Here is a 13482-nt window from a genome sequence, read left to right on the forward strand (position 1 = left end):
AATAAAGTTTACCCCAGACCAAGAGGTGGAGCAAGAAACCAGCTGACAGGAATTTAAGAATAGGAGAGACTTTGAGTTGAAGGGTTTTTAAGACAGGGTGTAGAAGTGGGAGGAGCTTTATAGTTCTTTAACTTTTGAACTCCTTGGTCTTTAGCTTTTTGGGCTTTTTCAACTTTCAGCTAGCAAACCTCTGGTCTTAGGTTTTTGGCCTTTTCATTGTAGGCTGTCAGCTGAGCTAGTAAGCTTTTTGGGCCTTTTCCACTGGGACGTAAGCTAGTAGGAAGGTGAGCTAGGTGCTTTCCCTGCCTCTCTGAGCTAGCAGGTTTTTATCCTAGCAACTGGCTACTGAGTATTTATTGGTAAAATAGAATGATTAGGATTTTCCTTCAAAACAATGGACAGGCCATCAAGACAGAAACTAAGCAGAGAAATAATGAAGCTAACAGATGTTATGAATCAAATGGACCGAACAGATATTTACAGAGCATTTCACCCAAACACAAAAGAATATACTTTCTTCTTAGCACCTCATGGAATCTTTCCCATATACTCTGATACAAGCAAGTCTCAACAGATATAAGAAAATTGCAATAACTCCCTGTATCTTAGCAGACCACCATGGAATAAAGCTGGACTCCAACAACAACAGAAACAAAAGAAAGCCTACAAACTCATGGAAACTGAACAACTCCTACTCAGTGACCACTGGGCCAAGGAAAAAGTAAATCAAAGGCTTTCTGGAATTTAATGAAAATGAAGGCACAGCATACCCAAACTTATGGGATACAGTGGAAGCATGGAGGAGTCAAGTTTAGTTGTAACATAAAAATAACATACGAATAAAGGCCACCCTTCATCAAATTCCTTATCATGACTATGTGGGTGCTTCTGTGCTAAGATTTGAACACTGGGGCACTTTTATGGTGAAATGTGTGCTGGGGATCTTTATTTTATCCAGGAGGGTTACAGGCTGGAGGGCAAGGTCCACTCACCTTGGCATGCCACAGTGGCCTCTGAAGGTGTCTCTTAAAGTGTCTCAACCAAAATATAAGCCATATTTTGCCTCTATATTAATTAAGCCTGTGCTTTTATGAGACTAGGGACAGGCATTTGTCCTGAGAATTCTCATGATAGAAACCTAAAGAAAAAGCACTCAGGAACAACTTAAGTGACCTGAGGCTCCACGCTATAACCTCTGTGCAAAGGAGTGTGCAAGAGATGGGCATAGTGTCTTCACACAGTGGGTGGGAACTGTGCCCTCACCCCGCAGAGCCCTTGTCATGCTTTCTGAGGTGTCTCTGGTTTTTAACATCTTCTGCAGGTTTCAGAATGTGTAAACAGGTTGTACCAAGCTGCTGCTGTCTCAGCCTCTGTGTCCCTGTGAATGTACTTCATCTGAAGTAAACACACATAGAAAGGGGGTTTGCTGGCTGGAGAGATGGCTCAGAGGTTAAGAGCATTGGCTGATCTTCCAAAGGTCCTGAGTTCAATTCCCAGCAACCACATGGTGGCTCAAAACAATCTATAATAAAATCTGAGGCCCTCTTCTGGTGTACATGCAGGCAAAACACTGTGTATATGATAAATAAATAAATATTTAAAAAAATGTAAGGGGGTTTGCCTGAGTGTTTTGTTCTCTGCACTGCCTCTCTCCCTACACTTAGCATGTTATTTACATGCTAGAGTTTTTCAGCTCCTCCATTCCTTATGCTACATTTGAGACTCCCTAAAGCAAGCTTACAGAGTTCATTGATGAGTTTTATTCAAATAGCTTATTCTCCTCCCAGTTTTTTAAAAATTAGATTTACTTTTGAAATTCTTCTTTGCTGAGGATTTCTCAGCAAAATGAGAAACCTATCCTGTGAACCTCCCAAGGACTATGTAGCTTTTGTTCACCCAGAGTGAAGTTGAGCCGTTTGGCTAAAGTTGTTCCCAGAGGTCATTTCTATTGTGCTCATAGGCTTTGCTTCTGCAAGTGGAGACCCAGTATACTCTAGATTTCAATTTCCCACATGGTAATTTATAGTCCAATGCACTTTCCATCAAATTCCAGTAACATTATCCTAGAAATTGATGCATGTGATACCTGAATGGGTGGGTAAGCGAATACATAGCTGGATGGTGGATTTATTAAACGACGTGTGGGTATTTAGTTGTATGAATAATAGTAGATGGATCAGAAGATGAAACCCAGCTGTCCCTGTCCTTAGGAGTTGCCTCCGTGGAAGTGATATGAGAATGGCCTTTTGGGCTGGAGGGATGGCTCAGAGGTTAAGAGCACTGGCTGTTCCTCCAGAGGTCCCGAGTTCAATTCCCAGCAACCACATGGCGGCTCACAGCCATCTATAATATGATCTGATGCCCTCTTCTGGTCTGCAGGTGTACACACAGTCAGAGCACTGTATACATAATAAATAAATAAATAAATAAATAAATAATTAAAAAAGAATGGTTTTCTGAGAAAAGGTCCATGCCACAGACACTGTGCCATTCAGCAACAGAGAGCAGGGACTCTGTAGAAGTGAGCACCCTGCTCTGGCTGGGAAACCCTAAGATCCTCGGAGTTGAGTGACGTGTTTCAGCATCTTTACTTTTCCTAGAAGACATCTGCCTACTCTCACAGTAGCCAGTTATCCTGCACTGAAAATGGGCAGAATCATTTACTTGGAGTCTTTTGTGACCTGATTAGTAGGAATTGCGTGAGTTGTGTATAAATGACCAACTAGCAATGTAAAGCAAGATGCTTCTTACATGCGGCAGAAGGATTTACACAGCAAAAAGTGAATGAAATGTTCTTGAAATACCAGTGTGGAGGTAGGCTAGGGTCAGGCTACTGTGACAGGCCCGTGAGCGTGATGTGACGGGTCCCCAGAGCAGTACGCTGAGACAGCATATCACCTCAGCGACCTTCCCATAATGTAAGGAGCCAGCCACGATTGTGCCAGCGCACCCAATAATGGCGCTGGTCTGTGTGCTGCTACCTGTAAACAATTGCCAGTACGCATGCGTTTGCTAGAGCTATTTCTAGTCGCCCTCCCGTCAGGGGGATTATGCTAATTGTAATTACACTTGTGTAAGCTGTTGACCTATCTGCATTCATATGTTAATTAGGCATTCTGCCTGAACCTGTGAAGTGCTTTAGATGGTATTTAAGTTCAAGCTCTAGCGGAGTTCGGGGTCTTTCGCTTCAGCTTCAAGGGCGCTCCCAATAAAGCATGACTGAGAAGAATCCTTGTGTCGAGCGTCTTTCCTGCTGGCAGGAGGTCGCGTCACCATAATTCGCAGCCACCACCAACTGTGAGGAAACGCTGGGTTAACTGACCAGAGGGAATGTGTCACCTTCATGGCAGACAAGGAAAGATAAAGAGGGAAAGAGGAGACACGATGCTGAAAGGCTAAGAGGGTCCAGGAGAGAAAGGGCCTCTGGACATGGTGACTAAGAACAGCACTATGGTGACCATCTTTGCAGTCATTATTTCTTACATGGTTGTGTGAACTGGGGAAATGCACAATGGGTAGGGGAAATTCTTGTTTCAGCTCCTCTGTCCACGTAACATTCTTTTGTTTTGTTGTTCCAGACTATGTGAGCACTTTTGTCTGCTCAGGCTGGAAGGAAGGGAGTGCACACAAAAAAAAGTGGAAGTGAAAACAAAACAAAAGTGAAAATGTCATCATTGTTGTGATGGGTTTTATGCTTGAATATAGGCTTAATAAAAAATACATATACATTGCCCCCCTCAATTTAAAATTTGAATTAATATCTTTCTAGCACCAAGAGGGTAAGTTACACCTTCAATCTGTTTCCTCGCTAGCATTTTGTGATGCTGAAGGCATTTGCTATCCTGAAACTTGTACCTCCAGGAGCAAGTAAGAGAAACTACGTTGGTGGAGGAGTAGGTCCATTTAGGGGTACATGACATCCTGCAGGACTCCAGCTCTGTACTTGCCTCCGTTGCTATGCAAACAGTAGGCTGACCTGGATGCGAACATCTGAGAAGGTGCTGGGCCAGCATCTGGCTTCTGGCCACAGGCATCAGGAACACAGAAAAACATCTGTGACCTGTCTGCCCTGGAAATGACCTTCTGAATAATCTTTACTGTGGATCTGACAGTCAGGTACAAGGCCACGTGACCAGGGCTTGGGGAAGACCTCCCACGGGGGCAGAGGTTGTCTTGGGTTGCATCATGCAGTCAAAGCTGTCCAGATATAAGTCAATATTTCTTGATGTTGGCAGATACTGCTGAACTCTGAGCAGTAAGACAGAAGCCTTCCACAGACTGAATGGCTTGGTGAGATCCTGAGATCTTGGTTGGCCTCTCTCCTAGGGTCTGAACATCTTCAATATATCGAAGACTGTCTCTTAGGGAATCAACTAGAAAGTTTCCTAGTTTCAAAAACCCTCCATGTGCATTGATGCTTAAAATTAGGCTGTTCCTTCTCCCACCTGCTGGTTGTCCAGTCAGCAGATATACTTCCAGAGTTTGGGGCACTTAAGAGTGTGATGGTCTCCTGTATCAGAAAAAGATGGATGCTAATGTGTGAATACTTCTGATGTCTACAGAGGAAGTCACAGGTTAATGTCACCACACTATGTCTGTCTGTCTGTCTGTCTGTCTGTCTGTCTGTCTAGTTTCTGTCCACTGACTACTGGATGCCCAGACCTAAGCCTGTACCCATATGTGTGACTTTTCCAGTTTTTTGGAGCTTATGTGCCTTACTTACAAATAGACAAAGGTACAGTGACACCTATCCGTCATGTGTCAGGGGTGGTCGGAGTCAGATCCCTGATACAGAACCTAGATGAGGTTTAGAGGGCTTGTAAGGGAAACCTCTCAGCAGCAGCTTCTGTCCCCAGCATTTCTGTTACCATTAATAGTCTGACTATCTGAGAGGCCTGAACACGGTGGCTATCTCATCCTCTTCCTTAGGAGGGGCAGCATGCAAAGGATTCACCTTGCTTCTCTGAGCAGGAAGAATGACCCTGTTCTGTATCCATCTCTTGTCCTTCCAGTCACTCTAAGGAGACTGTACAGGCAGCAGTCTCCTCATGACCCCTCTGGACAGTAGGTGTTGAGGTGAGTATAGACGGCGTCGAGGGCACTTTCAAGTCTATACGACCTGGTGCTTCACTTCTCTGACTCGAGTCTTGACATGGGGCAGTGTACCAATTGCTGCTGGCCTCAAAGACACAGAAATAGAGTGGCGTTTGGTAGCGCCTCAACTACCATTGCAAGAGAAAATACATGGTGTCTACTTCAACCTATATTTTAGATCAGCAACAAATACTCTATAATTGAATTTCACAGACAGGATTAGGGATATACTTTTACTAAGGTGTACTTAGGTTTATCTAGGCTTCTTTTTTTATTTTCTCTAATATATTGCATCTCTTCTGCAGTTCTCTACCCTCCTCTCCTCTCAGTTCCCCTCTCCCACTTCACCCCCCAATTCCACCCTTCCTTCATTTCCCTTCAGAAAAGGGCAGGCCTCCCAGGGAGGTCAACCAAACATGGCATATCAAGTTGCAACAAGATTGGCACTTCCCCTCCGTTTAAGGCCGGAGGAGGTAACCCGGTGGGAAGAAAAGGGTGGTAAAAGCTGGCAAAAGAGTCCGAGACAGCTTTTTCTCCCACTGTTAGGAGTTCTACAAGACTACACAACTGGAACTTATATATGGAGAGGACCAAGATCAGACCCATGCAGGCTCCCTGGTTGGCTCAATCCCTCTGATCCCCTATGAACCCAGATTAGTTGATTTTGTGGGGTTTCTTGTGGTATCCTTGACCCATCTGGATCACAGCTTCTTAGATCTCATCTGGATAGCCTGCTTCCCCTTCCTCTGAGTGCCAGCAGGCCTCCCCACCAAGAGGAAGAGGTCAAATAGGGGGCACCAGAGTTCATGTCAGAGTCAGTCCCCACACTCCACACAACTGTGGAGAATGTGCTGTCCATTGGTTAGATCTGAATAGGGGGTCTAGGTTTCTGCATGCATTGTCCTTGCTTGGTACAGAAGTTAATGTAATCCCCCTGGGTCCAGATCCACCAACCTGATGGTCTTCTTGTAGGCTTCCAAGACCCTCTGGGTCCTTCTGTCTCCCCATTCTCCCATACCTCTTTCACCTGGAGACCCAACAGCAAGTCCCAGCATTGGTCTCAATCCCATGCTGAATGGAGACTCTCAGAGGACATCCATGTTGGGCTAGTATCCAAATATAAGTGAGTATATACCATGTGTATCTTTCTGGGTCTGGGCTAACTCACTCAGGATGATCATTTCTAGTTCCAACCATTTGCCTGCAAATTTGTTGTTTTTAATAGCTGAGTAGTATTCCATAGTGCAAATGTACCACAGTTTCTTTATCCATTCTTTGACTGTTTAGGGACATTTAGTCTGTTTCCAGGTTCTGGCTCTTATGAATAAGGCTGCTACGAACATAGTTGAGCAAATGTCCTTGTTGTATGGTGCAGCATCTTTCGGGTATATTTTAAGGAGTGGAATAGCTGGGTCTTGAGGTAGCCCTATTCCCAGAGTTTTGAGAAAGTACCGGATTGATTTCCAAAGTGGTTGTACAAGTTTGCACTCCCACCAGCAATGAAGGAATGTTCCACTTTCTACACATCCTCATCAGCATGTGCTGTCACTTGAGTTTTTGATCTTAGCCATTCTGATGGGTGTAAGATGGAATCTCAGTGTTGTTTTGATTTGCATTTCTCTGATGACTAAGGAGGTTGAGCATTTCTTTAAGTGTTTCTCAGCCATTTGATATTCCTCTGTTGAGAATTCTCTGTTTAGTTCTGCGCCCCATTTCTCTATTGGGTTATTTGGTTTGGTGGTGTTTAATTTCTTGAGTTCTTTATATATTTTGGATAAAAAACTTTGTCAGATGAAGGGTTGGTGAAGGTCTTTTCCCAGTCTGTAGGCTGTCATTTTTGAACCCCATTTCTTAATTGGGTTATTTGGTTGGTAGTGTTTAATTTCTTGAGCTCTTTATATATTTTGGATAGCAGCCCATTGTCAGACGTAGGGTTGGTGAAGATCTATTCCCAATCTTTAGGCTGTTGCTTTTCTCTGTTGACAGTGTCTTCTGCCTTACAGAAGCAAAAGTGAAGAAGAGCCTTGAACTCATTAGCACAGGAGACAACTTCCTGAACAGAGCATCAATAGCCCAGCTTCTAAGGTCAACCATTAATAAATGAGACCTCAAGGAAAGATTTTAAATGAAACATGGGCTTCTTTTAAAACTGGCAACTGGATCTGAACACATAGTATTCAGGGACACTATAAACATACCCCAGTCACTGGCCAGTGACAGTCTTTGTGAAATTTAGGGCGTCCTGGATAAACAGACAGGGTCCCATGGACCCTGTGGCTGGGAAGGTGAAAACAAACAGAATGAAAGTTCATCCCAGGCAAAGGCACATAAGCCTGCCTGTTCTGATGGGACCTTTATTACACTGACATTGATTTTCCATTTGACAAATGGAAGCAGAATTGACATAACATAACCTGCTAGCATCTCTCTTTCCACTAGACCCAACAGGATGGTGAGAAATTAGTGATCTGGAAGGTCGCAGGGTGGTAGGAACGTCACCAATGTGTACTCAACACCTAGAATGTCTGGGACCATATTGTAGTACAGAGCAGGACACTGCGGAAGTAGACGAAGCGCTTTCCTTAGGGGACTGAGTCTCATTTTCATCCTGGCCTTGACGGTTGCCTGAGAGCAGTTTGCTCACGCCGCCTGCCTGCTTGTGAGGCCACAGTGGATAGCACAATAGGCTGGACCTTGCTGCACTTATAGAATCACGGCTCATACACAGAGAAATGCTCCAGGACTCATTGCACTCTGATCGCCCAAGTCAGGTTATAGGATCCTGTCCCTTTCTGTGCTGATAGCTAATGCACAAACTCTAGCTGGCAAAGGCGTCTTGTCTGTTCTCTGTGGGGCCATGTTGGACTAGCAGCATATGACTCTTGGGGTTTAGTGATTCAGGGTCAGCCCAAGATCCTGGTCTGTCACCCTGGGAAGCTCTTCTGAGTCTGGGTTGAGGACCAGCTTAGTGGCTCAGAATCTGAGCCATTTGAGACACCCTGTCAGCTAGTGAGCCTTGACCTCAAGGAGGACCAACCTTCTTTCTTGGGCTAGGCCTGTGTCCTAGGTGCCTTTCCCTGGTCTGAAGTCTTAGGGAGAAGGAAGCTTCTGGAATGGAGGTGCAGGACTTATTACTGCCACATGGATGCCAAGCTGCATTGTCAGAGGGAGTCTGTCACTGGCTTCGGGATCTTAATTTTATGGCCTACATTCCAGGTCAACAGCTGCATCAACAGCAGATCCCTCTCACTGCCTTCTCTCACCTCCCACAGCCCTTTGCTGATCTTATTTTCATTCCCAATGTCACCACATGGCTAGCTTGCTGAAGAGTAGCCAACTCTTTTGTTTTTCTCTTTTTTCTCTTTTTTATTTTATTTTATTAATTTATTCATATTACATCTCAATTGTTATCCCATCCCTTGTATCCTCCCATTCCTCCCTCCCTCCCACTTTCCCCCTACACCTCTCCCCTATGACTGTGACTGAGGGGGACCCCCTCCCCCCTGTATATGGTCATAGGGTATCAAGTCTCTTCTTGGTAGCCTGCTATCCTTCCTCTGAGTGCCACCGGGCCTCCCCATCCAGAGGACATGGTCAAATACGGGGCACCGGAGTTCATGTGAAAGTCAGTCCAAGTGGCCAACTCTTGTCTCTATGAAAAGTCAGGTCCTAGACGAATGCACAGTTTGCTCAGAGACTTGGCAGACATACAATGTCAACCTACATTCAAAAGCTGTTTCCATAGGGTGTGTCCCTAGCTTGCTCTTTCATTCACCTCATGAGTCAAGAGAATAGAAACTGAAGAGAATGTCAGAACTCCTTTTAGCTATGCAGATGAAAAGCCACATGGTCATAGGGACCACACTTTGGATCTGTCCCTGGAGTCTGTCATTCACAGAAAGACCTGCCTGCTATTCCTCATACTCTGAGGCAGCTGCAGATAGCAAAGCAAACCCTTCACACTGCCTCATAAACCACACAGCTGCACTTTGGATTGCTTTCTCCCAGCATGCCCACTGTTGCCACTACAATAGAAGGAACCTGTCAGCTGGTGGGAGTGTTTCCAGGACGGGATTTACTGAAGGGGGAGCTTCCTCGGCATGTGAGCAGCAGCGCCCCAGGGACCGGGGACTAGAATGCATGGACTAAAGGAGAAAGGAGAAAGGCAGTTGAGCACAGGTGTTCCTCTAATGTGTGTTCTGGGTTGTCACTATGATAGGAAGCGTCTCCACCATGTATGCCCACTGCCATGAGGCCCTCCCTCACACTAGACCAAAACAAAGAGCCAAGGGCTCACAGACCGAGTGTTCTGAAGCCATGAGACAGAATATAAGTTTTGAAGAGGTATTTTGGTCATAAGGATGAACAGTTGATTAATACAACATATGTGATATTAATAATAAATCCTGGGGTGGAACAGCATTTAGGAAGAATAAGGCAGTAAGTCGACGAGGAATGCATTTAGTCTGAAAGGGATACAGCGTCTTTTCAGCAGCAGTTGCTGCAGACGCTGAGCTGTCTTCCCACCAGTGTCCTAGCAGTGGACGCAGATGCACTTCCTCTTCCTTTGCTCCTCCTCCTCTTTGCTAGTCTTGGAGGGCTTAAGAATTTTAGCTAGGAGTGTTTGGCCAACACAAAATGAATTCAATTCTTTTTGTTTTCGGTTTGTTTTGTTTTTGTTTTTGATTAATTGATCCCATTGTGATCCCCGAGATTGTGAACTGTAAAAACCTGTCTTTTGTTTGGTGCAGTTGAGCCCTAGCACACACCTTTAATCCAAGAGCTTTCTGTACACAGGATTTAATAAAGTTAGCCCTAGGTCAAGTGACAGAGCAGGAACCCAGCTGACAGGCATTAAACAGTAGGAGGGACTTTGAGTAGAGGGGTATTTAAGACAGCCTGTAAAAGTAGAAGGGGCTCTTGGACTTTTAGCTCCTCAGCTCCTTGGCCTTTGGCTTTTTGGGCTTTGAGCTAGCAAGCCTGTGGCCTTGGGTTTTTTGGCCTTTTCCTCCTGGCCTGTCAGCTGAGCTAGTGAGCCTTTGGGGCCTTTTCCACTGGGACGTGAGCTGAGTAGGAAGGTGAGCTGGGTGCTTTCTCTGCCTCTCTGAGCTGTCAGGTTTTCACCCCAGCATCTGGTTACTGAGTTTCTTTTGGTAAAATAGAACATCTGGGATTTTCTTTTAAAACAACAGGATTTATTTTGTGTTTTTTCATTTTATTTGAAATAGGGACACTGGGTGGGTGGGAAAGTAGGTAGGTAGACTCTGGGAGCCATGTGATTAAAGTACATTACATGAAAGAAAAGTTTTAACACTAACATTTCATCTATGATATATGTTAATTTTCATTTATAATACAGGAGAAAAGTTCCACTTTACCCTTTGTGTGCAGTCATTCATTTACTTCCCCCAAAACTTTTTGTTGGAATTAATCTTTCCCATGAATTTGATTGTCATCATTTTCATAAATATTGGGGACTCACATATGTGAGTTCACATTTTGAAACCTCAACTTTACCTCTGCTCTATAGCTTGTGTCTTTCTCCGTGCCGTCTTTGACTCCCACAGCTCAGAAGGAAGCTGAGAAATGGAGAACCTGATCTCTCAACTTTGCTCTTCCCAAGACCCTGGAGCCATGTGGGCCCCTCAAGTTTCCTTATGAAGTTTAGGTTCATTAGCCATAGTTCTGAAACAAAGCCCTGTGATGCTTAGAGGATAGCCGTGCATGAAAGGGCTTTATTTTGTGACAATCACCATCATTACTCACTGAAAATCTTCCTGTCCAGGAACATAGAATCTCCATTTAGGTACTTTAATTACTTTTGAAATGACTTGTATTTATCAGGAAATAAAGGTTGAGTGTTTTGTCTACGTTGCCTCTAAGAATTTTGTTGTTTTTGATGTTAAAGTAAGCAGAATTGTCCAGTCCTTGCATCAGGAAAGGCTTTCTGAAGCAGCAGTAGCCACACCCCCGCTCTATGAGGCTGCTCTCAGGAAAGCAGGTAGAGGAACAGCCCAGCCCTGGAGAACAGCCTGCACATCTCCACTTAATGTGAGTAAGAGGGCAAGAGCCTGCCCAGGGCCAGCTTGACATCCTTGTTCCTCAGTGTGTAGATGAGGGGGTTCAGGGTTGGGCTGAGGACCGAGTAGAGCACCGAAGTCACTTTGCTTCTTTCTGGGCTGTAGCTGGAAGCAGGACTGATATAGGCACAGAACACAGATGAATAGTACACAGAGACTACGATGAGGTGGGATGAGCAGGTAGAAAAGGCCTTCTTCTTGCCCTCAGCAGAGCGCATGCGCAAGATGCTGGCGATGATGTAGCCATAGGATAGCAAGGTGAGCGCAAAGTTGATGCCTCCATAAAAGGCATCTGCCACAAGAGTCATAATGCTATTCACATATGTGGGGCTGCAGGAGAGCAGGAGGAGAGGGGGGATCTCACAGAAGAAGTGGGTGATGACCTTGGGACCACAGAATGACAGCCGTGTCATCAGGCCAGTGTTGATAGATGAATTCAGTGCACAGATGGACCATACACCCATGGCCAGGGCCCCACACAGCTGTGGGCTCATCCTAGAGCTGTAGTGCAAGGGACAGCAGATGGCCACATAGCGGTCATAGGCCATGACTGTGAGCAGCAGCAGCTCAGAGGATGCAGACCAGACAAGGAAGAACAGCTGGGCCATGCATCCTTTGAAGGAGATGGTGTTTTTCTCAGAGACTAGGCCAACCAGGGCCTTGGGCAGCACAGAGGAGGTGCACACAATGTCCATGGTGGCCAGATTACACAGGAAAAAGTACATGGGACTGTGGAGCCCAGGGCTGGCGGTGACCAAAGCAATGATCACAATGTTGCCTGTTAGAGCCATTGTATAGAGGGACAGGAAACAACCTATCAGGAACAGTCTTAGGCTAGGATGCTCTGAGAAGCCTTCCAACACAAACTCTGTCACCATTGTCTGGTTGGGACTGGCCATCCTTGTGGGGAGTATTCAGTTCACAGAGATGTCTGTTGTCTTCTGAGAGACTACTAGGTTACCACTCCAAACTCTCTGCTGTCAGAAAAGGAAGGAGTGACTGTATTTCTTTCATGAAAACCTATTGCCTTTTATTATCTGTAGCACACCACTGGAAAACCCAATATATTTCCTTTACTCTTCTTTCCCACCTAGAAACTCTCACCCTGTAGATTTGGCTCATGAGGGACACCTGCCCCTCCCTCACCTTCTTGGAGATGTGGAATGGTGGGAGCATCCTTCTCTGAGGATCTGCCTGTGCTTTCCTTCTCTGTCACTACTAAGCACTGTGCTCTGGGGACAGTGCTTGGTGACAGTTGTACCCCTTACCTCCACAGCAGGTATTCGTCACATGGTGACAATTTTAGACGGACACATACTGAGAAGACTCCTTCGCAGCTGGCTCCGAGATTCTCAGGAACTTGATTTTTTTCTGCTATCTGGAGTGGCTGTTACACTACCCATCTCAACCTGATAGTGGCATCCCTGCTACCAAGTGTCCATGTATCTTCCTGAATATTACTTATTGTCATCCGTGACTTCTCCTGTATTTGGAACTGTCCTGACTCTAACCTACTTCAAACCTATCACCCCAGAGAAGAACATTTCTCAAAACCCAGGCCTATAACCCCAAAGTAATTTTCAAGCTTTTCTGTCTCAGTGAACCACAGTTAACACTAAAGTCAATAGACCCACAGATGAAGCCATTGCCACTGTCTACAGATGTTTCCATGTAGTTTCAGTGTCCTTAGACAGAAATTCACCCTTAGCTACCCAGTGCTTCACGTTGCTTTGTCTATGGAGCACAGCTCCGTCCCCTGACTCACTGTCTTACCTGTACCCACTGTCCTGATAGGGTCTCAGAGATGCTGTTCCATGATCCAGGAATGGCGTTCTGCACCCTCTTTACCTCGGTAGTCCAGCTGGTCCTCAAAATGTGCAACTACAGCTTTCCTAACATTATGACTTACGTTCTCAATGTCTGTTTCATAATTTCTGACTTCTTGTCATTCCTAGTTTCCTTCTCTATCGCCCAAGGAGTACAGACCACGTGCCTTAAGGCAACTGGCCCTCTGCCCCTAGTTATGACTCACGATGTCTCTTCCCAGTCACTGGGCAAGTCATACTCTGAAGCTTGCTACAGAAGACTCACTAACATCCTTCTGTATGTTCCTGCATGAGTTCCCATGTGAACGCACCCCATCCCATATATAAGCCTGTTTTTGGAAATTATTTGCAGTGCTCCTTATTTGGAAATAGTTTTTGCTCTGTAGCAGTCTTTCAGTGAAATGTCTCCTTTACTGAGTCCAGTGGCGTTCCCCACTTCCCCACTTGGTTCTGTAATACTTTATTTTCTTGGCTCACATTTT

At 45.3% G+C, this 13482-nt stretch overlaps 1 protein-coding gene across 1 annotated transcript; it reads right to left on the reverse strand.

The window, feature by feature from the left end:
* Nucleotides 1-11140: 11140 nt before the first annotated feature.
* Nucleotides 11141-12073, reverse strand: LOC311585177 (olfactory receptor 13A1-like; the record flags this gene model as incomplete). Its single annotated transcript, XM_084760077.1, has 1 exon — nt 11141-12073. The coding sequence occupies one exon, from the start codon at nt 12071-12073 to the stop codon at nt 11141-11143; it is 933 nt and encodes a 310-aa protein (XP_084616203.1).
* Nucleotides 12074-13482: the final 1409 nt, after the last annotated feature.

The sequence above is a fragment of the Acomys minous genome, assembly GCF_964271855.1.
Source record: "Acomys minous genome assembly, chromosome: 2".
Taxonomy (NCBI): Eukaryota; Metazoa; Chordata; class Mammalia; order Rodentia; family Muridae; genus Acomys; species Acomys minous.